This window comes from Mirounga angustirostris, unplaced genomic scaffold (genome assembly GCF_029215605.1).
Source record: "Mirounga angustirostris isolate CCGP_5_RB_7025 unplaced genomic scaffold, mMirAng1.0.hap1 SCAF_9, whole genome shotgun sequence".
Taxonomy (NCBI): domain Eukaryota; kingdom Metazoa; phylum Chordata; class Mammalia; order Carnivora; family Phocidae; genus Mirounga; species Mirounga angustirostris.
The window spans coordinates 4,246,781-4,268,797 of record NW_026991717.1 but is presented as its reverse complement, the minus strand read 5'-3'; the positions used below and the strand labels follow the sequence as shown (position 1 = coordinate 4,268,797).

General features: G+C 44.6%; 1 protein-coding gene and 1 pseudogene across 2 annotated transcripts in view; one reads left to right on the top strand and one right to left on the bottom strand.

The window, feature by feature from the left end:
• The window catches only part of BTBD1 (BTB domain containing 1), a 44,315-nt gene extending 24,316 nt beyond the window's left edge, over positions 1-19,999 (bottom strand). Inside the window, exons 1-3 of one of the 2 annotated variants that reach the window (XM_064569818.1) lie at positions 19,517-19,999; positions 7,011-7,167; positions 185-290 (exon numbers count right to left, since the gene is read on the bottom strand). In XM_064569818.1, coding sequence (XP_064425888.1) covers positions 185-290; positions 7,011-7,167; positions 19,517-19,917 — 664 coding nt within the window. In that variant the 5' untranslated portion in view covers positions 19,918-19,999. The remainder of the gene's footprint in view (positions 1-184; positions 291-7,010; positions 7,168-19,516) is intronic. The other variant, XM_045899312.3, reaches the window with a different exon arrangement.
• LOC123861980 (large ribosomal subunit protein eL43-like) lies at positions 1,279-1,584 on the top strand (annotated as a pseudogene).
• Positions 20,000-22,017: the final 2,018 nt, after the last annotated feature.

Here is a 22,017-nt window from a genome sequence, read left to right as displayed (position 1 = left end):
AAAACGTGATAAAGTAGTTAGGACTTTTAGGAATATATCACCAAAATAAAGCAAAACTCTTAAGAGGTAGACCTACCGAATCTGGAAAAACGACTACTTTACAGTAACGGCCTGTCCGGCAGACAGGCTGACCGGTAAGGCGTTGCTGCACGTAGGCGGAATGTCTCGCAGCTGCCGGACTTACCTATATCGATGTCGGTGAAGCCCTCTGCGCTTATCGCATCCATCGTGCTCTTGTCTATCGTGTCTAGACAAAGACTAGCAAGCTGAGGTTCATCAAACAATCGAGCCTGAACATACAAAAAGAGCGTTATTTTGTTTTCATTATTATTCTACCTTCAGTCTGTACATACTCAAAGTTAACACTGTCAACAGTTACAACTGCTAACACTGTAAAAACACCTACCTTAAATACCATTATCATGTGTATATATTCTTAAAACTTTCCATTCCACAACCAGAAATGAAAAGCTAAAAGCACAAATGCCTTGCTTAGATAACAACAAATTCACATCACCACTGACAACCTTGTTATTTTTCTTTTCATATGCTCATATATATATACACTGCCTGGTTTCTTACACTTTTTGATCCTTAACAAACACTCTAGGTTAGATGAGGCAGACATTATTATCCCATTTTCAAGATGTGGAAACAGGCTCAGAAAGGTGTACTGACTTGCCTAATATGATCTAACTAGTTATGTTGTAAAGCCATTACTTAAATCCAAGTTTTAGGATATTTTTATTAAACGGTATCAATTGTCAAGCATACCAGTACAAACGGACCTTTTTTTTTTTTTTTTTCCATTTTCTGTCTTGACTGTGGGGAGAGAATGAAGTACCAGAATTTTAGAGCATGAAAGCTCTGGATACCTAAGCAAAAACTAGGCTCAACAACAGAAAAGCAAATAGTCACAGGACCGAATATTATATAAGAGTGATCTACCGGGGCGCCTGGGTGGCTCAGTCGTTAAGCGTCTGCCTTCGGCTCAGGTCATGATCCCAGGGTCCTGGGATCGAGCCCCGCATCGGGCTCCCTGCTCCGCGGGAAGCCTGCTTCTCCCTCTCCCACTCCCCCTGCTTGTGTTCCCTCTCTCACTGTGTCTCTCTCTGTCAAATAAATAAATAAAATCTTTAAAAAAAAAGAGTGATCTACAACTACACATAATAATATGAATGAATCCCACAAACATAATGATAAGCAAAAGAAGTCACAGCATAAATTGAGCAAGTATACTATAGGGCCTCTCTGGGCTCAGACCTAGTTTGGGGCAACATGGCTAAACGCCCCAAGGAAGTCGGAATCGTGGGTAAATATGGGGCCCGTTAGGGTGCCTCCCTCAGGAAAACGGTGAAGAAGACTGAAATGAGCCAGCACGCCAAGTACACTTGCTCCTTCTGTGGCAAAACCACAATGAGAAGATGACCTGTGGGGATCTGGCACTGTTGTTCCTGCCTGGAAACCGTCAACGGTGGCGCCTGGACCTGCCACACCACTTCTGCCGTCCCGGTAAAGTCCGCCGTCGGATGACTGAAGGAGTTGAAAGGCCAGCAGAAGCTCTGTCATTTGAAACATTGCTAGCCTATAATAAATGGGTTACTTTATATAACAACAACAACAACAACAAAAGTATACTGTAGGATTCCAATAAAGCTAATCTAGGCTTTAAGAAGTCAGAAGTCAAGGGACACCTGGGTGGCTCAGTCAGTTAAGCGTCTGCCTTGGACTCAGGTCATGATCCCAGGGTCCTGGGATTGAGCCCCGCACTGGGCTCCTTGCTCAGCGGGGAGCCTGCTTCTCCCTTTGCCTGCCGCTCCCCCTGCCTGCTGCTCCCCCTGCTTGTGCTCTCTCTCTCTCTCTCTCAAATAAAAATAAAATCTTAAAAAAAAAAAGTCAGAGGTCAAGCTTATAATATGTGGTTAATCAGGATGCATATTATAATTTCAAAAAAAAAAGGTTGGGGCACCTGGGTGGCTCAGTTAAGTGTCTGACTCTTGATTTCAGCTCAGATCATGATCTCAGGGTTGTGAGATCGAGCCCCACAGTGGGCTCTGTGCTAAGCACAGAGCCTGCTTAAGATTCTCTCTCCTCTCCCCCCCTATCCTGGGTCACTCTCTCTTTAAAAAATAAGATAAAATAGGGGCGCCTGAGTGGCTCAGTCGTTAAGCATCTGCCTTCGGCTCAGGTCATGATCTCAGGGTCCTGGGATCAAGCCCCGCATCGGGCTCCCTGCTCAGCGGGAAGCCTGCTGCTCCCTCTCCCACTCCCCCTTCTTGTGTTCCCTCTCTCGCTGTGTCTCTCTCTGTCAAGTAAATAAATACAATCTTAAAATAAAATAAAATAAAATAAAAACACAAACACAAACACAAAAACAAGTTTAAAAGCCAGTCGTGGAGGAAAGGGATGGAAAATCCAAACTCACGATTTAGAAAACCATAACACTGGGGCGGCCTGGGTGGCTCAGGTTAAATGTCTGCCTTGGGCTTAGGTCATGATCCTGGAGTCCCGGGATCAAGCCCCTTATTGGGCTCCCTGCCTAGCAAGGAGCCTGCTTCTCCCTCTGCCCCTCACCCCGCTTGTGCTCTCTCTCTCTCTCAAATAAATAAAACCTTAAAAAAAAAAATAATAACGCTAAAAAAAAGGTGTGATGATAGTTATGCCAATGACCAAGCTTTCACCCTGGCCTCAGGTCAGGTCTATTTACATTTAACAGTATGGACAAATAGAAAATGCACAGAAGTATTCCATGCTGGGTCATGCAGAAACCTGCTGAGAATACTGCCAATTAATTGACCATTATCTGGCATGGCTGATGACTCTTCATTTATTTGTAAAATAAAATTCATTTTCAAGGGATTCAGTAACTCAGATGCTACTGAACAAATAATAAACGTCCCTAAACTAAACAGATATCTTGTGTTTTATGAGAGAAGAGAGCTATAAACACACTGGATTAAATTTAAAATAGATATATATAGGGGCACCCAAGTGGCTCAGTCGGTTAAGAGCCCAACTCTTGATTTCAGCTCAGGTCACAATCTCAGGGTCCTGAGATTGAGCCCCACATCAGGCTCTGCACTTGGTGGGGAGTCTGCCTGAGATTCTCTCTCTCCATCTCCTTCTGCCACCCCCCTCTGCTCACTCTCTCTAAAATAAAATCTCTATTAAAAAGAAGAGATATATAATACATGATATATATTTACATATATAAAACATGTATGTATTTTAAGTCAGTAGAATATTTCTTAAAATTATAGAACACTCAAACATGTTTGAAAATGCTCTTAGATCATATATTGGCCTTATATTAATTTGCTCAGTCAAATTTTTCCACAAAAAATATAAAATCTGATTTAGTAGCATAAAATTAACTCTAGTCCTTGTAATTTTCTCTTAAATTTTTTAAATTTAGAAACACTTGGGGCACCTGGGTGGCTCAGTCGTTAAGCGTCTGCCTTCGGCTCAGGTCATGATCCCAGGGTCCTGGGATCGAGCCCACATCGGGCTCCCTGCTCCACGGGAAGCCTGCTTCTCCCTCTCCCACTCCCCCTGCTTGTGCTCTCTCTCTCTCTCAAATAAATAAATTAAAAAAAAGACATTTAGAAATACTTTAAAAAAAATAATTTCAAATTTACAGAAAAGCTGCAAGTGAAAAGAACACCCATAACACCCTTTACCCAGATTTACCCATCTAAATATTACTTAACATTTCACCCGTTTTATCATTTGCACTCTCTCTCTATACACACACAAGCACATAGACAGGTTTTACACACACACACACACACACACACAAATGGGATAATAATGTATAAGAAAATAGGCAATGTATAGTGTCTGCCTGTGTATTTGAGGTGAACTATTCAGGAATAAATTACACACATCGTTGCCCTTACCCTTAAATACTTCAGTATGTATTTCCTAAGAATAAGAATATTCTCTTATATAACCCATGGTGATTAACTTTGGTAAATAACCTTATAATATTTTTATCTAATCTACTGTATTTCAGTTTTGCCAACTGACCCTTTTTTTTTTTTTTTTTTTTTTTAAGAGAGCGAGCGAGCTGGGCGCCTGGGTGGCTCAGTCGTTGAGCGTCTGCCTTCAGCTCAGGTCATGATCCCGGAGTCCTGGGATCGAGCCCCGCATCGGGCTCCCTGCTCGGCGGGAGGCCTGCTTCTCCCTCTCTCACTCCCCCTGCTTGTGTTCCCTCTCTCGCTGTGTCTCTCTCTGTCAAATAAATAAAATCTTTAAAAAAAAAGAGAGAGCGAGCGAGCATGCATGCATGTGAGCGGGAACAGGGCCAGTGGGCAGAGGGAGAGGGAGAAAGAAACTTAAGCGGACTCTGCGCTGAGCATGGAGCTGGCCCAGGGCTCAATCTCATGACCCTGAGATCACGACCTGAGCCGAAACCAAGAGCCAGTCGGTTGCTTAACTAACTGCACCACCCAGGTGCCCTGAACCAATGTTTTTTATAACACTTTTCCTTCTGGAACAGGATCCATTCTAGGATCATAGTTCATGCATTTTTAAAATATGAAAAGCAGTACATTTTTATCAAGTGAAATTCTAATAGTAAGTGTTTTAACGGGCCAACTCAACTATATTTTTAGTTAGTGCTTATGTAAAAATTTGTGTTTCAATTTTTTGTAAAAATTGTTTTATTCAGAAGAGCAATATTTCAGTTACTCCTCAGGTTACACAGGCAATATCAAGTTTCCTATGGGCTCTATTGTTGCTAGTTAGAGTAAAATACATTTTCCCAAAATTCAGTTTGAGTCTGGCATTATCTCTGAAAAACTATCACTATGATTGTGTTAGTTCATAAAAAGTGTTTTTTCCCTGTGTAACCCAAGCTGGTACAGCATACTGGCCTTTTGTGTTAGCATGAAGCTGGCAAACGTCCCCTCAAATAAATGAACATGTTCAGTTCAAATGACTCACTTGGCAGGAATAAGAAGTTCACATGACAATTTGTGGGCTAATTCACATGACCCCACCAAGGAAAGATGTGGAATAATATTGGGTCCTCAGACCAACAGGGCACTGAAAAGTTCCTTTTTGTTCTCATAGTGGCCTGTGTTAACCCTTACTACTCAAAGTTGGTACAGAAGCGCAGGGGTCATCTGAAAGCCCGTGAGAAATAGACTCTCAGGTCCCACCTTGAACCTGAACTAGAAACCGTACTTTGTCACAGTTTAATTTACTGGTTTCTGAATTTTTCACTAAACTTTTAAAATAAAAGTAATTAAATGATCCTTTCCACATACCGTAAACCCCTTGGACAATGAAGAATCTTATGAATATCAATTCCTAGATTAGATTTTCATCACAAATTCAAACGAGGAAAAAATGCAGGGTGACACTGCCTAATAGTTCTAGGACCTTGGTTAAGTTATTTCACGTCTCTCTGCCTCTATCTCCTTGACTATAAAATGGGGAACAGAAGGAACCTTTCACCTAGAACACCTCGCCTCCCAAAGTTACTGTAGAAGGCTGCACACAAAGTGCTGGTGCACAGTCGTCACTCGGTACGTTCTGCTGTTCTCACGCCATCAATACCACATACCTCAACCATAACCGGTTGAAGGCTGCGATCTTAGTTTTCCACCTGCTGTCTAATGTTAAATAAGATACGTCCCTGAGTTTTCAAATCTCTTCATCTTTAAAATGGGGATGACGGTAAATAACATCACAGAGTCGTAATGCGTGTAACTGTGATAATTATTATCACTTCCTGTGATAAGTAAATGTGATAATACGTTCAAAGCGACTAGCTTAGTGTTAGTGAAACTACAGACAGACATGGGTTCTGTGGTTATGTCCACAGGTCAGCAGTTTCCTTCTTCCATAATTACAAATATGTGATGATAGAAGATGGAAAAAAAACCCAACAAGAAAAGGTGCCATCAGATGTTCTCCATATGACAGAGGAGATGCAGGGCTGGAAAATCTGAGCTCGAGGCTCTGGCCCCAGCTAGCCTGTTGTGAGCCTTTGGGCAGGTAGTTCATCAGCCCAGGCTTTAGTTTTTCCATTTGGAAAATGAAAGGGTTGAGCTAGGGGACATTTGTGAGTGGGTCCAGTACTAATACTCAATAGGATTATATATCACCAGCTTAGAATTTTTTTTGTCCTCATTTTAACTTGCTTACCTCTGTAAAGCCCCTATCTCCAAATAAGATCACATTCTGAGGTACTGGGAATTAGGATTTCAACACATATATTTTGGAGACATAATTCAATCCTTAACAAATGTCTATAGGCTAGCTCAGAATCTTTAAAACAATTCATATAAGGGTATTATAACTTTGCCTAAAAGGAAAAACAGTGATTTATTTATATCTAAAGTACAAAGCTCAGATTACAGGCATCTAATAAATGCCAAATAATATGGTAAAGACTGGTTAATGGTTCCATAGATGAGTTCAGTTTGTAAAAATCCATCAGACTGTGTACTTACAATAATGTGTACTTTTCTGTACGTATACTGTATTTAGTGAAAACATTTAAATATCAGAGAAAGAATATTTCATATAAACCTTAAATTCTAACTCCTCCAAACTTTCAGATTAGGTCCAAAGAGAGTAAATCTTAGAACTTTTCTGGACTTGAAACTTCAATCTTTATTCCAGATCCAACAAAAATTGAGACCAAAGATGTCCAGAAAACCTCATGCTATTATCATACTCTCAAATCATACCAGGAACAACAATGGATGCTAATTCCAACTCCAATCATAAAGAACTGTATCTCTGAGTCGTAACAGCCTACTTAAATAAGGCTTCAGTTTCTTCACCTATATGATGTTGTATGTACTCTGATTTGCTTTTCTATTCTAAAAGCATATGAATCTGATATATTTCCCTGAATGGTACTATAAAAATAATTACATATACTTTAAGTTAATGATCTAGAACTAATTCTCCAGGAAATATGTAATACTCACATGTAGTTATACTCAATTTTTAAAACTACGACGATACACACCTTAGCTACATTTACTTACCTGAGTAAGTAACATAAAGGCATTATCTGCCCGAAGATGTTTGGTGAGAAATTCCACACAATGTGCTTCCAGGGCTGGGACTGCATATTTCTTAGCAGTATAAAGAGTGGTCATAACTGTCTCTGGGCCAATTTGAACTTCATCTGAATACAGAAATCTGGAAAGCAATTGGGAAATTACAGAGATGGCCGTTAATATTTTAGATAAGCAATCCATCAGAGCGAAACCTCTGAGGAATATTTTAAAAGGTAGCGAGCAAACTGAAAAACAACCTGAAATTGGTATCAGACTTTGCAGGACGACAGGGCATTTGCACATACGTCATCTCATTTATTCTTACTTGGTCCTGAGAGGTGCGTAGTGTCTCCATTTTACCAAGGAAACTGAAGTTACGTGAAGATCACAAGACAGACCCCTCTCTCTTAAGCCAAATTTTCAGGAGTCTTTTAACACCCCACCGCAGCTCAGGACAGCAGTGGTTCACTTACGTCTCCTTCATCAAAGGATGTTCATTTAAACAAATCTACAGGTAGCTTAAGTTCACATCTCTAGATGTCAAAACATTCATTTATTTGCTGATAATGGTGTCTTGTTATTCTGGGCATCTTTTAACTTTTCTTTGTTACTCCCAAACTAGCATAATGCCCAAAGACTAGCGTACTGGGTCTTTGGAGGAATAAATCTTAAATGACCCATGTCGTTTTGTGCTTTTAGGTATTTGTCTAATTTTCTCTCAAAATACTATCAGTCCAATACTGCCTCTTCCCAGTTCGCTGCTTCTAACTGCTAGATTGCTAGATAGATCAGCTTCACGGAACTGCAAATAAGACATAAGATTCTCAGTGAAAGCCTGGGCAGTTCTTATTGAACTATCTTTTGCGTATCAACTTTAGGCCTCTTTTGTGGCTCCTCAGAGACCCTGTGTACATGTACTGCCCAGTTCTCAACTATATACAGGAAAGCCAAGGAGGGTAGGGAAGGATGGTATGAAGAACAAGAACTGCATTTTAGTGGGGTGCCTGGGTGGCTCAGCTGGTTGGGCATCTGACTCTTGATTCTGGCTCAGGTCATGATCTCAGGGTCATGGGATTGAGCCGCGCATTGGGCTCTGTGCTCAGTGGGGAGTCTGCTTAAGATTCTCTCTCTCTCTCGGGGCGCCTGGGTGGCTCAGTCGTTAAGTGTCTGCCTTCGGCTCGGGTCATAATCTCAGGGTCCTGGGATCGAGCCCCACATTGGGCTCCCTGCTCAGCGGGAGGCCTGCTTCTCCCTCTCCCACTCCCCCCTGCTTGTGTTCCCTCTCTCGCTATGTCTCTGTCAAATAAATAAATAAAATCTTAAAAAAAAAAAAAAGATTCTCTAAAAGAAATAAATCTTTAAAAAATTGCATTTTACTGATACTAAAGACATTAGAATAATTATATGTATATTCCTAGGGCCCAAGTCATAGAATAAGAAAACCCATTAACAGGTGCCTGGGTGGCTCAGTCGTTAAGCGTCTGCCTTCGGCTCAGGTCATGATCCCAGGGTCCTGGGATCGAGTCCCACATCGGGCTCCCTGCTCGGCGGGAAGCCTGCTTCTTCCTCTCCCACTCCCGCTGCTTGTGTTCCTGCTCTCGCTATCTCTGTCTCTGTCAAATAAATAAATAAAATCTTAAAAAAAAAAAAGAAAACCCATTAACATCTCTCAGAACCCTCTATTACACTGGAGTGAGTGAAGAGAGGAAGTCTACTTCACGTCTCTTCCCTCTACTGGTCCACTTCCTCTTCTTTCATTCCTGTGTCCATTATCACCACCCAAGACGAAACCCTAGCCCATGACATCCTCCAACCTGTCGCCCTAACCAAATAATATCACTGTGCTTAAAACTATCTCTAGTGGAGAATGCTCATTCTCATTCTCCTCCTCTACAGCTCAGACTTCAAATCAAAGTGAGGGTTGCTGATTTTCAGGATCACACCATTTTAAAATATTTTTTTCCCCAAAACCTCTTTTCAGAGAGTCAAGTCAACCATCTGTATTACCCTCATAATATTTACCTTAAAGTTATGTGTCACACTTTGTGATAAGTACAGGGAATTAAAAACCAAGTAAGGTGCCATCACTTATAGTCAGGGGGAGGGGAACGAGCAAAGAGCAAATCAACACTTGTTGAATGCACACCATGTGACCAATGCCAGTTCACGGAACCCCCCCACAAGGCAGGCAGGTGCTATTACCCTGCATGGAGAAGGTGGGGAAACACACAGCTGTCTACCATAGAACACACCATTTCCGCACCTGGGCTGCTGCCAGGGCTAGACTGGCAAGCCAACCAGGTGAGGGCTGTTCTCATGTGTGTGGTCTCAGGAAGACATGGCTTGGGTTGGACCATCACTGCCAGCTCTGGGACTTTAAACAAGCTATCATCGTTGTATTCCTTTCTGAAAAGAGAGCAACAGCATCTCTTTCATCATGCTCTCCTGAGGATTGGGATAAATGAAATACACGAAGTGTTTTGAATAGTGCCTGACAAGTACTTAGCCTCGGCAAATGTTGGCTGTTTGTTTCTGTATTGCTTCATTTCTTTCTCTCTGCTGTTTTCCTCTGTTTTAGAAGATGTCCGTGCCCTTGTCTACTGGCCTTCTATTTTTCTCCCCAGCAACACATGCTTACATTTCTAAGAATTCTTCCTTCTTTCTTAGTCATTCCTTTTCTCCTCCACAGCACCATGTCTCAGTTTTATGGGTACAAAAATGTACTCAAGTCCCCAAGATGATATTAACTGAAGTTTTAAAGGTTCCTTTCTGTTCCCTGAATTATCTATTTCCTTGAGGATCAGCTACTCTTGCTCTTTGTCATTCATGCTCTCACTCCTTAACCAGCTCTTGCAATCTATAAGCAAGCTTTGGCCACCCGGGTGGCTCAGTCAGTTAAGCGTCTGCCTTTGGCTGAGGTCATGATCCCAGAGTCCTGGGACTGCCCCCAGGTGGGGCTCCCCGCTCAGTGGGGAGTCTGCTTCTCACTCTGTCCCTCCTCCTCGGCTCAAGCGCTGTCTCTTGCTTTCTCTCTCTCAAATAAATAAATAAAATCTTAATAAAAAATTTAACTCCCACATTTTAGCTCCACCTTCTCATTTCACCCACCTCCCTACCAACCCTGGCCTAGAACCTCTGTTGGGGGTGGAGGGGGTGGTTCTGCCAGGGAAGCCGGCTGCAGTTCCCTGAGCTCTGGATTCTGGGCTCCTGTCGTCCCCTCCCTTTCATTATCAGCACACTCTCAACTGCTCTGTCCCTTTCCACACTGTTGGCTTCCACCCCATCTCCCTTTTCCCCTTCACTTTATCGGATTTATTCTCTTTTGTATTTTCTTATAGTCACTTGAATTGGAAGAGAGAGAAGGCTTACTACATGCTCAGTTCCCTTCTTGAATTAGAAACCTATGACATTTTAATTTAAAGGGCAAGGTAGGAAGAATCTTTACACCTGCCTTTTTTTTTTTTCAGGCAAAATACTAGAGTTATAAAATGAAGAGCAGAAATGTGGGGCCTTTATCACCCTTTGCCTTTGTACGTGAGGAGACAAGGCGACAAACACCACGGAGCTGGAGGACATGGTCCTACAAGCCTCTAACTGGGGGCTTTGTCTGCAAAAACATCCCACCTGACATAAGACTAAAGGATGACAAGAGGGTGGAAAGAACACGCCAGCAACAAGAGAGAACTGTGTTTTTAGGCTCTTCTATTTGAGACACACATACATACCCATTCAAACTGCTTTTATTAAATTACATTTTGGTAACGTACCTTTAGCGTATATCAAGAAATATTTTAAAGAAACATTTACATCTAAAGACAGATTGAGGATACTGCTCATTTCAGTAATGCCTTCTTTATGAGGAAAACTCACCAGGAATTCTTTCATTGATCTGATTATCAGATAGAGTTGTGCATTCACTAAGCAGGTGGTTTTTGTTTTTAATCTGAGAAACACTATGAATTATAACTGACTAGGTTTCTCTTTCTGCATTAGCTGCTAAAACAATTAAAATTAAATTTGAGGGGTGCCTGGATGACTCAGCTGGTTAGGCATCTGCCTTTCGCTCGGGTCATGACCCCGAAGTCCTGGGATCAAGCCTCATATCGGGGTCCCCGCTCAGTGGGGAGCCTGCTTCTCCCTCTCTCTGCTGATCCCCCCACTTGTGTTTGCTCTGTCAAATAAATAAAATCTTAAAAAAAATTAAATATGTGGCTTACTACAGCATGCATATTTATATTAGCTTCATCTTGGCTTTATTTCTTACCATTGTGTTTTTTGTAAGACATTTTAAATTCTTTTTGGAGCAATGCAAGTTATAAATACTGTTCTATGAACAATAAGAAATGGAACTCTGTGTTTCCTATACTTTTTGTGTGCATCTTTTCTATAATACCAGGCACGGTGTGGGCACATGGCTAAACATTAATCAATACATGTTAAGTGACTAGACAATTCAGTACAAGTTTTTATGTAACACGACTGAAAAACCATATTCACTTCTAATGAGAAAACAGACTTAAAAATCCAGGAACCAGGGGCACCTGGGTGGTTCAGTCGTTAGGCGTCTGCCTTCGGCTCAGGTCATGATCTCAGGGTCCTGGGATTGAGCCCCACGTCGGGCTCCCTGCTCTGCAGGAAGCCTGCTTCTGCCTCTCCCACGCCCCCTGCTTGTGTTCCCTCTCTGTGTCTCTGTCAAATAAATAAATAAAATCTTAAAAAAAAAAAATCCAGGAACCATCTTGGTTCATATTTTATTTATATGTTTTCTTACCTTCTACTTAATTATTAAAATTGCTACAATAACAAAAGCCAAAGTTTATAAAATATAACTAAAATTAATCATATTACCATAGTTCTTTGTATTTTTTTTAAAGATTTATCCATTCATTTCAGAGACAGAGAGCGTGCACATGTGCATGGGGAAGGGCAGAGGGAGATGGAGAGAGAGAGCACCCCAAGCAGACCCCCCCACCAAGCACAGAGCCCAGTGCTTGGGCTGATCCCAAGACCCTGAGATCACAACCTGAGCTGATATCAAGAGTCAGATGCTCAGGGGTGCCTGGGTGGCTCAGTCGTTAAGCGTCTGCCTTCGGCTCAGGTCATCATCCCAGGGTCCTGGGATCGAGCCCCACATCGAGCTCCCTGCTCTGCGGGAAGCCTGCTTCTCCCTCTCCCACTCCCCCTGCTTGTGTTCCCTCTCTCGCTGTGTGTCTCTGTCAGATAAATAAATAAAATCTTAAAAAAAAAAAAAGTCAGATGCTCAACCGAGCCACCCAGGCGCCTCAATTCTTTGTATTTTTTGCAATTTTTTTTTTTAAAGATTTATTTATTTATTTATTTGACAGAGAGAGACATAGCAAGAGCAGGAACACAAGCAGGGGGAGTGGGAGAGGGAGAAGCAGGATTCCCGCTGAGCAGGGAGCCCGATGCTGGGCTCGATCCCAGGACCCTGGGATCATGACCTGAGCCGAAGGCAGACGCTTAACGACTGAGCCACCCAGGCGCCCGCAATTCTTTGTATTTTAAAATGAACCTTTCAGCCTTCATTTACTACCTTTAAGGACAAGAGCACAAGAGAAATGATATGTCATTGAACTATTCCTATTCCCCCCCCACCCCAAAGATTAATGGTTTTCCAAAAAGATAAAACTTAGGTTATATTTGAGTAAAAATTTTAAAAAGCTATGGTGAAAACAAGATCATGCGTAAGAACCTTTGTATCACTACTGACTCATTCATTTTCCTCAAAAACATGTATTGAATGTGTGTGTGTGTGTGTGTGTATAATACACGGCACTGTGACAGGTATGAGAAATACCAACATGGGTAAGATAGCTCTGCCCACTGAAAGCTTCTGGTTTGGTAGTGAAATGATTAAGAAGTAATGTCACAATTATACCAGAATTATATATTAGGCACAGTGTGGTAACTAATCTCTAAAGATGGCCCCAACCAATCAAGCTTTCTATTATGCATAGCCTTAGACAGATCTGTCCCGTAAGTCTGGGCTAGTCCTGTGTGACTCCCTTTAACCAAGAGAATGTGGCAGAAGTGACCCCATGCCAGTCTGGGGCCTAATCTCTGAGGAAGCCTGGCAGCTTCCCCTTTCGTGCTCTCAGAAGCCATGAGCTGCTATTCAAGGAGAAGTCAAGCGACGTGGCTGGTATGTTCAACTGGAGAAGCCCCACAGAGAGCGGGGGAAGGGCTCAGTCATCCCAGCACCTGATTCAAACCTCCAGATGCCCCAGCCCAACTGCTGACTAGGACTGCAGGTGGGACCTAAGGAAATGCCATACATAGAACCACACAACTGACCTCAGTCAGCCCACACAACTGTGAAAGGTCACAAAACTATGTTTAAGCCACTAAGTAAGTGCTGCGGTGTTTTGTTCTACAGCAAGAGATACAAAACTTGCTATGAGAGACTGGATGAGACAGTGCACAGTTCTGCCTGCTGGTGGAATTAAGTGAGGTTTTACAGAAGAGGTAAAGCCTGAACTGTATCTGAAGAGTAGGAATTAAGGGTGGAGATGTTCTAGCAGAAAGAGAAGTACAAAGGCAAGGGGGCCTTAGAAGGCAGACATTTGAAATAAGAAAAAGGCCCTGAGTGATTAGAGTTGGGGCACTGAGCAGACAGAGAGGAACGGGAAGATACAGAGACCACATCCCAGAGCTCCTGTATGCCTGCTAAGGTGTTTAGACTCCATCCCATAGGCAAAAAGAAGCCACTAAAAGACTCAGGGCAATCATATGATAATACATATTAGGGAGAGAACTGTGCGAACAATGTGGAAAGTGAGGACAGCTAAGACTAGAGGTGCCGTCTAGTTGAAGCCAAGCAGGAAAACAAATTAAGAGAAGGAAGTAGAACCCTCAGGAATGGTCCTAAAGGATGAGAAACACATGGAACAGACTGGAACGACACTACAGCTTGGAGCCAAGCCCACTTGAGTCAACTCCCAACGGGTGCACAGAGCAAGAACAGCCATGAGCAAGAATAAATGACTGTTCTTTAAGTCCCCAAATTTTCAGGTGCTTTATAGCATTTCTGTGGCAAAAGCTGACTGATAAAGATAGTAATAACAGGAGTGCCTGCTCAGGGCGCCCGACTGGCTCAGTCAGTGGAGCATGTGACTTTGATCTCGGGGTTGCGAGTTTGAGCTCTACACCCACTTTGGTGTAGAAATTACTTTAAAAAAAAAAAAAAACTAAATAAATAAGAGTGCCTGCTCAAAGACTATGGGAATTTAAGTGCACATAACGTACTTAAGGAACAGTAAGTGGCACAGTAAACACTCATTAAATGTTTTGAACATTAAACATTATTTTTCTTATTTACATGTTCACCTCTATGGATACTAGACTTTCATTTGTGAATGTCCAACTGGAAGTTGAGTTCTAAAACCAAGTGGAGGGGCGCCTGGGTGGCTCAGTCGGTTAAGCATCTGCCTTCAGCTCAGGTCATGATCCCAGGGTCCTGGGATCAAGTCCCTCGTTGGGTTCCCTGCTCAGAGGGGAGCCTGCTTCTCCCTCTCCCTGCCCTTCCCCCCCACTCATGTTTGCTCGCTCTCTCTGTCTGTCTCTTGCTCTCTAATAAATAAATAATCTTAAAAAAAAAATAAGATAAAACCAAGTGGAAGTCTGGCAATATAGCTAGGGGAGTATATAAGGCCATGAGTTAACAGGAGAAAGGAAAAAGGCAGCTGAGGACAGAATCCCGAGGAATAGTTCATCATGTCTCCCTCCACCACTCCATTTCTGTTCCTTTCTGCAACACAATTGCTGCAGAGAGAACTGTTTTTACTAGCTGTCTCCCTCTCCTCACCTCCTATTTTGTCCCCAAGCTACTCCAATCCATTTACTAAAATCACGCTTGCCAAGGTTATCAAATAGCTTCATTTTACCCAACTCTCAGCAGCATTTAACACAGCTGACAACTCCCTCTTGGTTGACACGCTTTCTTCAACTTGACTTTCAAGATCCCAGGCTCCTTGCTTTCCAGTCCAACTCCACTGAGAGATGTGTCTCAGTGTCATTTTATTCTGCTCCTTTGCCACATCTCCACAGAGTGGAGGCCCCCAGGGCTCATCCTGGTACCTCTTTTCACAATCCGCATTCCCTCCCTAGGTAATCTCATTTGGTGTCATGGTTTAAAGACCATTCATTCACCCTTAGCTTTCAAATTTATGTTCAGTAAGAAGCTCTGCCCTAAACTCCAGGTTCACATTTCTGGCTGCACTCTATAGCCCTCTTTGAATGTCTCAGAAATCTTCTTGGTTCTACCTTTACAAAATACAGTTGACCCTTGAACAACGCTGCAGTTAGGGGCATGGCCTCCACTCCCCATCCCCCTCCCTCCACACAGCTGAAAACCTGCATACAACTTTTCACTCCCTAAAATCTTTTAGGGAGTGAAACAGACCAGAAACAGACCAGAAGACATACTGATAACAGTCAATTAACACATTATTTTGTATGTTGAATTATTATATACTGTGTTCTTACAATTGAGTGAGCTAGAGAAAATAAAATGTTATCAAGAAAATAATAAGGAAGAAGGGATGCCTGGGTGGCTCAGTTGGTTAAGCATCTGCCTTCGGCTCAGGTCATGATCCCAGGGTCCTGGCATCGAGCCCCACATCGGGCTCCCTGCTCAGTGAGGAGTCAGCTTCTCCCTTTCCCCCTGCACCTATCCCCGTTTGTGTGCGCTCTCTCTCTCCTCTCTCAAATAAGTAAATAAAATCTTAAAAAAAAATTTTTTTTTTAATAAATGCACTGGGGCGCCTGGGTGGCTCAGTAAGTTAAGCGTTCGACTCTTGGTTTCGACTCGGGTCATGAACTCAGCGGCTGTGGGATCGAGCCCCATGTCGGGCTCTGTGCTCACTGCGGAGTCTGCTTCAGCTTCTCTCTCCCTCACCCTCTCCCTCTCTCTCAAATAAATAAATAAAATCTTTAAAATCATAAGGAAGAGAAAATACATTTACAGTACTATATTTGTTGGAAAAAATCAGTGTATACGTGTGCCCGCGTAGTTCAAACTCATGGTGTTCAAAGGTCAATCATATATCCACAGTCTGACCACTTGTTATCCCATCTATCACTCCCACACTGGTATATATAACCCAGTATCAGATCTCTTGCCTGAACTACTGCAAAAGCCTCTTAATTCAGCTCCCCGCTGCCCATTTTACTTCCTCTCCAGTCTAATCTCCAAACAACTGCCAGAATGAGTTTTTAAAAATGTAAATCAGATCATATCATGCCCCCCTGAAAACTCTCCAAATGCTTCCCACCACACACCAAAGTCCTTCCACAGGCTATCCAGGCCTGCACGACCTCGTCCAGCCAGTCCCTTTGACCTCATTTTCTACCACTTTCCCCCTTATTCATTCTGCTCAAATCACACTGGTTTATTCTTGCAGTTCCTCCAAACAGGAGAAATTGAGGACCTTAGACACACTTTGCCTAGCTTAGAATGCTCCTTCCCTCCCAGCTTGATCATTTTTCATTAATTTATCAGTACTCGACATTATATCTTTGTTTCTCCTTACTAGATTATACACAACTTTTTCTTGTTCACTGTTGTATCCAACATCTAAGACAGGGACTGGCACAAGGAGGCACAGTGTTTCTCAAATGAACCACTGAAGAACATCACTTCAAGGTCAGGCAGATCAAAACAAGCAGTTTTTTATAATGTTAACTAATTTGTAAACATAATAAAAATAGGCCGAAGCTAACCTGTTTTCCCCACTCAGCAAGTACTAACTATGAGACATCTGTTTGTCACACAATAATAAGTAAGGACAGCATCTATGCTTCACGGCCAGCCAATACCTTTCAGTCCAGATATCATGTAACAATCAGTCCAGATATCATTTCAGAATAGAACAATGAGACTGGAATCTGAAGAAGGACAAATACCATGACCACACTGAACACAGGAAAAATTTAAAATTAATTCATTTTCTATTGACAGGAAAGGATGAGTGATTAACAGCGTCAGTGAAAATATCCACTAACCATCTTTCCCTCTACATTCTTATTCTACCAATTTCTTTTTTTTTAATAATTTTATTTATTTATTTTTATCTATTTATTTTGAGAGAGAGAATGAGAGACAGAGAGCATGAGAGGGAGGAGGGTCAGAGGGAGAAGCAGACTCCCTGCCGAGCAGGGAGCCTGATGCGGGACTCGATCCCGGGACTCCAGGATCATGACCTGAGCGAAGGCAGTCGCTTAACCAACTGAGCCACCCAGGCGCCCTATTCTACCAATTTCTAATTTTAAAGGAAAAAACTCGACAATATTTTTAAATCAGTGGCTCTAAGATTTAGCTGGTATTATTAGTATTTACGGAGAGTATTCAAAATGCTCTCAAGGTCCCACCTCCAAACGTTACAATATTTCAAAGAGGGAGGAACCCATCTACAAATTTAACAAGGACTCCAGGAGATTACAATGCAGGGAGACCAACAAATCACTTTAAAATACTTGTAGTCTAGAAAATCTAAATAAGCTATAACCAATCCTGTCAACCTCAAACCAAAACCAAAATGACCTAGATCCTAGCTTTTGAGCTGGGTTTTTTTTTTTTTCTGTCTTTATAAATGTAATTTAACTAAATTGCAGAAAATGTGGGAAACAAAGAGAAAAGAAGAAAAAAAAAGGCAATATCATCTTACCACTCCAACACAACTTTGGTTAGCATTTTGGTATGCTTCCTTCTATCCACATCTCTAGGTATGTTTGTTCTGTTCCTTTTCAGTTTTATTCACAGCACACACAGTTTCAAGTGCTATTTATTATACACATTTCCCATGTTAATATTATTACCTAGTCTTCATCAGTATCACGCTCAGTGGCATTACACTGCGTCTAATGTACCTATCATTGTTTATCTAACCATTTCCCCCAGCTGACTACTTCCTCACTACTATAAATAATTCAGCTGTAAATATTTTTATACAGAACATTTTTCTCAGTACTTGAATACTTGGGGGGGGAATCTATAGTGCCAAACCGTTTTACCACCACCTTTATCAGAGAGGGCTTTTCCAATATTAACTTTAAAATACTGGGAGGAGGGACGCCTGGGTGGCTCCGTCGTTAAGCGTCTGCCTTCGGCTCAGGTCATGGTCCCAGGGTCCTGGGATCGAGCCCCGCATCGGGCTCCCTGCTCGGCGGGAAGCCTGCTTCTCTCTCTCTCCCACTCCCCCTGCTTGTGTTCCCTCTCTCTCTCAAGTAAATAAAATCTTTAAAAAAAAGAAAAAGAAAACTGAGGTTTTGTGATTCTAGAGCCAGGGCTGGGTTAGAAACCACCAAGTTCTGGGCACCTGGGTGGCTCAGTCGTTAAGTGTCTGCCTTCAGCTCAGGTCATGATCTCAGGTCCTGGGATCGAGCCCCACATCGGGCTCCCTGCTCGGCGGGAAGCCTGCTTCTCTCTCTCTCCCACTCCCCCTGCTTGTGTTCCCTCTCTAGCTGTGTCTCTCTCTGTCAAATAAATAAAATCTTTAAAAAAATAAATAAATAAAATAAAATACTGGGAGGAAAAATGCTTTGCTTTTAACCTCCACTTCTTTAGTTACTGAGGTTAAACATTCTTTGTTAATTAGCTGCATTTTTTCTTTACCTAAGTCATCCATCCTGCCCTTCATCTATTTATTTATGGGATCTCGGCATTTCTTTTCTACGTGTTTTAACTTAGTGTTCAGTCTCCCACTGATCTTCCCGATTGAGCTGTGAGCCTTGGTGGACTCTCTATCTGTTCACCGGCCTGTTTACTGCCTCTATACCAACCAAGGCAGTGTGCTACTTTGGTAACACATTGTCGCCAGGCAGCTAAGCCCTCTAGATGTACTGAGGCACGGTCGTCCTTATGAGGCTGCTCTCACCTTGCCCAGTCACTTGACTTTTCCGGGCCCCAATCCCACTTGTAAAAGTGTGGAAAACAATGCCTGTAGCTCCCCAACTGGACCTTCGTGATTACAAGCTAACGATGCCAAAGGATTAACTCCCTTCCACTAACTAAAATTAATCAGAAGTCAACGTATTACCCCCAAATAAGCCAAAAGCAAACTCAACACCGGCGGCTGGGTTCACTTTCAAGCAAATGTGACCTTGTCCGCAGGAACGCCGAGACAGGTGAAGCCACACCTACTTGTCTCGCTCGGCCCACCCCTCCCCCGGGTCCCTACAGCTAACACCTACGCTAACGCCAAAGGAGGCCGGATCCAAAAGGCACCCAACAGGCCCTCGGTCCTACGCGACTTCGCCGCTCCCCCCCCACCCCCGCCCCGCAGCAGAAACACAAAGCCTCGTAAACAGGCCCTCGGGACAAGCCGGTCCACAGCGCAGCCCCCGCACTTCCCCGATCCCCAAGGCGGGACGCGGACAAGGCGCGGTGCCGCGACCGCCGGCGGCCAGCGAGGAAACGGAGGCCGGGGACGCGCGGCAGAGGCCCGCGCCAAGGTCAGCGGGGAGCCGCTCACCGCAGCAGCGCCAGGAAGGCGGCGGGCTCCACGTCGGGCAGCTCGATCTCGGCCGACGTGGTGGCCATGCCGCCGTTGAACATGGCGTCGAAGACGGCGCTGCCGGCCGCCAGCACGAAGCGGTGCGCGGGGATGCGCTGCGGGCCCCCGGCGGCCGCGCCGCCGCGGCCCTTGCCCAGCACGAAGCGCACATCGCTCAGCAGCTCCGAGTTGAAGAGGAAGGCGAAGCGCTCCTTCAGCGACGCCTTGGTCGCCTGCCAGTTGTACAGCGGCTCCCGCTGCAGGGGGAGCAGGGGCCCCAGAGAGGGCGGCGGCGGCGGCGGCGGAGGCCCCGCGGCGCCCGGCTCCGCCTCGGCCCCCGGGACCTGCTCGCCCACAGCGGCCGGCCCAAGCGAGGCCATCGTCCAGCGACACGGCTCCTCCGGCTAGGCACAGAGCTCCCGCCGCCCCTGGAGGCCGGCACCGCCTCGGCGCCTTCCGGGAAAGGCGCTTCCGGCGGCCGCGCCCCTCCCCGGCCCCGCCCCGCCCCCGCCGGCCCCGCCCCCGGCCCCGCCCCGCCCCGCCCGAGAGGGGCCGACGCCGTTCGGAGTCCTTCGCGGCGGGCGGGGCTTCGTCCCCGGCGCCCTGGCTCCGCTCCCCGGGAGGGCCGACGTACAGCCCCCAGCGCCTCCTCCGACCCGCGGCGCCCGCCTTCGCCTCGGACCCTCCTCATCTGCTGCAGCTCCTCCCACGTGTCCCAGGGGTTTCCTGCCTGGAAGTGGGGGGCACCGAGGACAAGGCCAAGGGAGCACGTGGCAGGGGACAAGATTCCCCACGCCCCCCCTTCCCCGGTAACGTCCAAGTCACCGCTCCGGAGAGGAGCGGAGCTTGGACCCCCCTACGTCCAGCAGCCCACATTCTTCCGCTCTATCGTCTCTGTATCACTGTGGACTCATGGAATTACGTTTGTTTTTTTTTTAAGATTTTTTTTTTTTTTTTTTTTGAGACAGAATGAGAAAGACAGAGAGCACATGAGAGGGGGGAGGGTCAGAGGGAGAAGCAGACTCCCCGCCGAGCAGGGAGCCCGATGCGGGACTCGATCCCGGGACTCCAGGATCATGACCTGAGCCGAAGGCAGTCGCTTAACCAACTGAGCCACCCAGGCGCCCAAGATTTTATTTATTTATTTGAGAGAGAGAGAATGAGAGACAGAGAGCATGAGAGGGAGGAGGGTCAGAGGGAGAAGCAGACTCCCCGCCGAGCAGGGAGCCCGATGCGGGACTCGATCCCGGGACTCCAGGATCATGACCTGAGCCGAAGGCAGTCGCTTAACCAACTGAGCCACCCAGGCGCCCAAGATTTTATTTATTTATTTGAGAGAGAGAGAATGAGAGACAGAGAGCATGAGAGGGGGGAGGGTCAGAGGGAGAAGCAGACTCCCCGCCGAGCAGGGAGCCCGATGCGGGACTCGATCCTGCAACTCCAGGATCATGACCTGAGCCGAAGGCAGTCGCTCAACCAACTGAGCCACCCAGGCGCCCTGGAATTACGTTTTAATGTCTATAATCCATTGCTAAAAATTCACACTATTTTAGGGCAACCCTTTCGGGTCCCCTCCCTCCCTCCCTGGGAGCTTTGTGCTATCACTTTGCTATGGCTCAATAAACCTTGCTCTGCTGCTCACCAAAAACAAAAAAAAAAACAAACAAAAACACAATATTTTAAATCTAAAAAAAAAAAAAAACGAAAAACCCACAGCCGCTCAAGTGTACCAGAGCAAGAAATAGTAGAAGCCGCATTATCTGGTACCCAGCACTAGTCATAATAGCGAAAATATGAGGACGCGGCATATGAAAACTTGTGGAATGCAATCAAAGCTGAGTTAGTTCAAGCTAAAGTATAGCCAAAAACACTCTTTTTGCAAAACTGGAACTAATAAAATTAAATGAAGTAGAGGATTCTGGGAAGGTGGCAAAGGAGGAAGCCCCGGGCGTCTGTCTCCCCTCCTGGGCAGCCGCTGCTGTGCACAGAAGCGGCTACCCATCCCTCATCCCCAGTCACATGGAAGGAAGACAGCTAGCTGTTCACAGCCTGTGGGAGCCACGGTGGACGAAAGGAACCTGTCCTCCAAATATCTGGGCTCTGGGCGCTGATTCCTGCTTCTAATCCCAGAGTCCAAAGAGGCAGGCAGCATGTTGTTGAACTTCCCCCTTTGTTGCAAGCATTTCCTTCCTGCAGCTGAAGTGACTTCCACTGTATTTAAAGGACCAGCACCCAATTCATTGCCTTCATTCTCTTACCTTTTCCCCTTTGGGGAGCTAGACATTAAAGACTAGTCCAATTTAAAAAAAAAAAAAAGCAACTGCGTATTGGGCAAATTAGAAAATGACCACCCATACCCAAGGAAAGGCTGAGAGAAGACCTAGGAAGACCTTAAGCTGGCATAGAGACAGTACTCCTACAGCAGTCAAGAAACAAAACAATAAAAAACAGCAAAGGATTTTGGGGGAAATCCTGGGGAA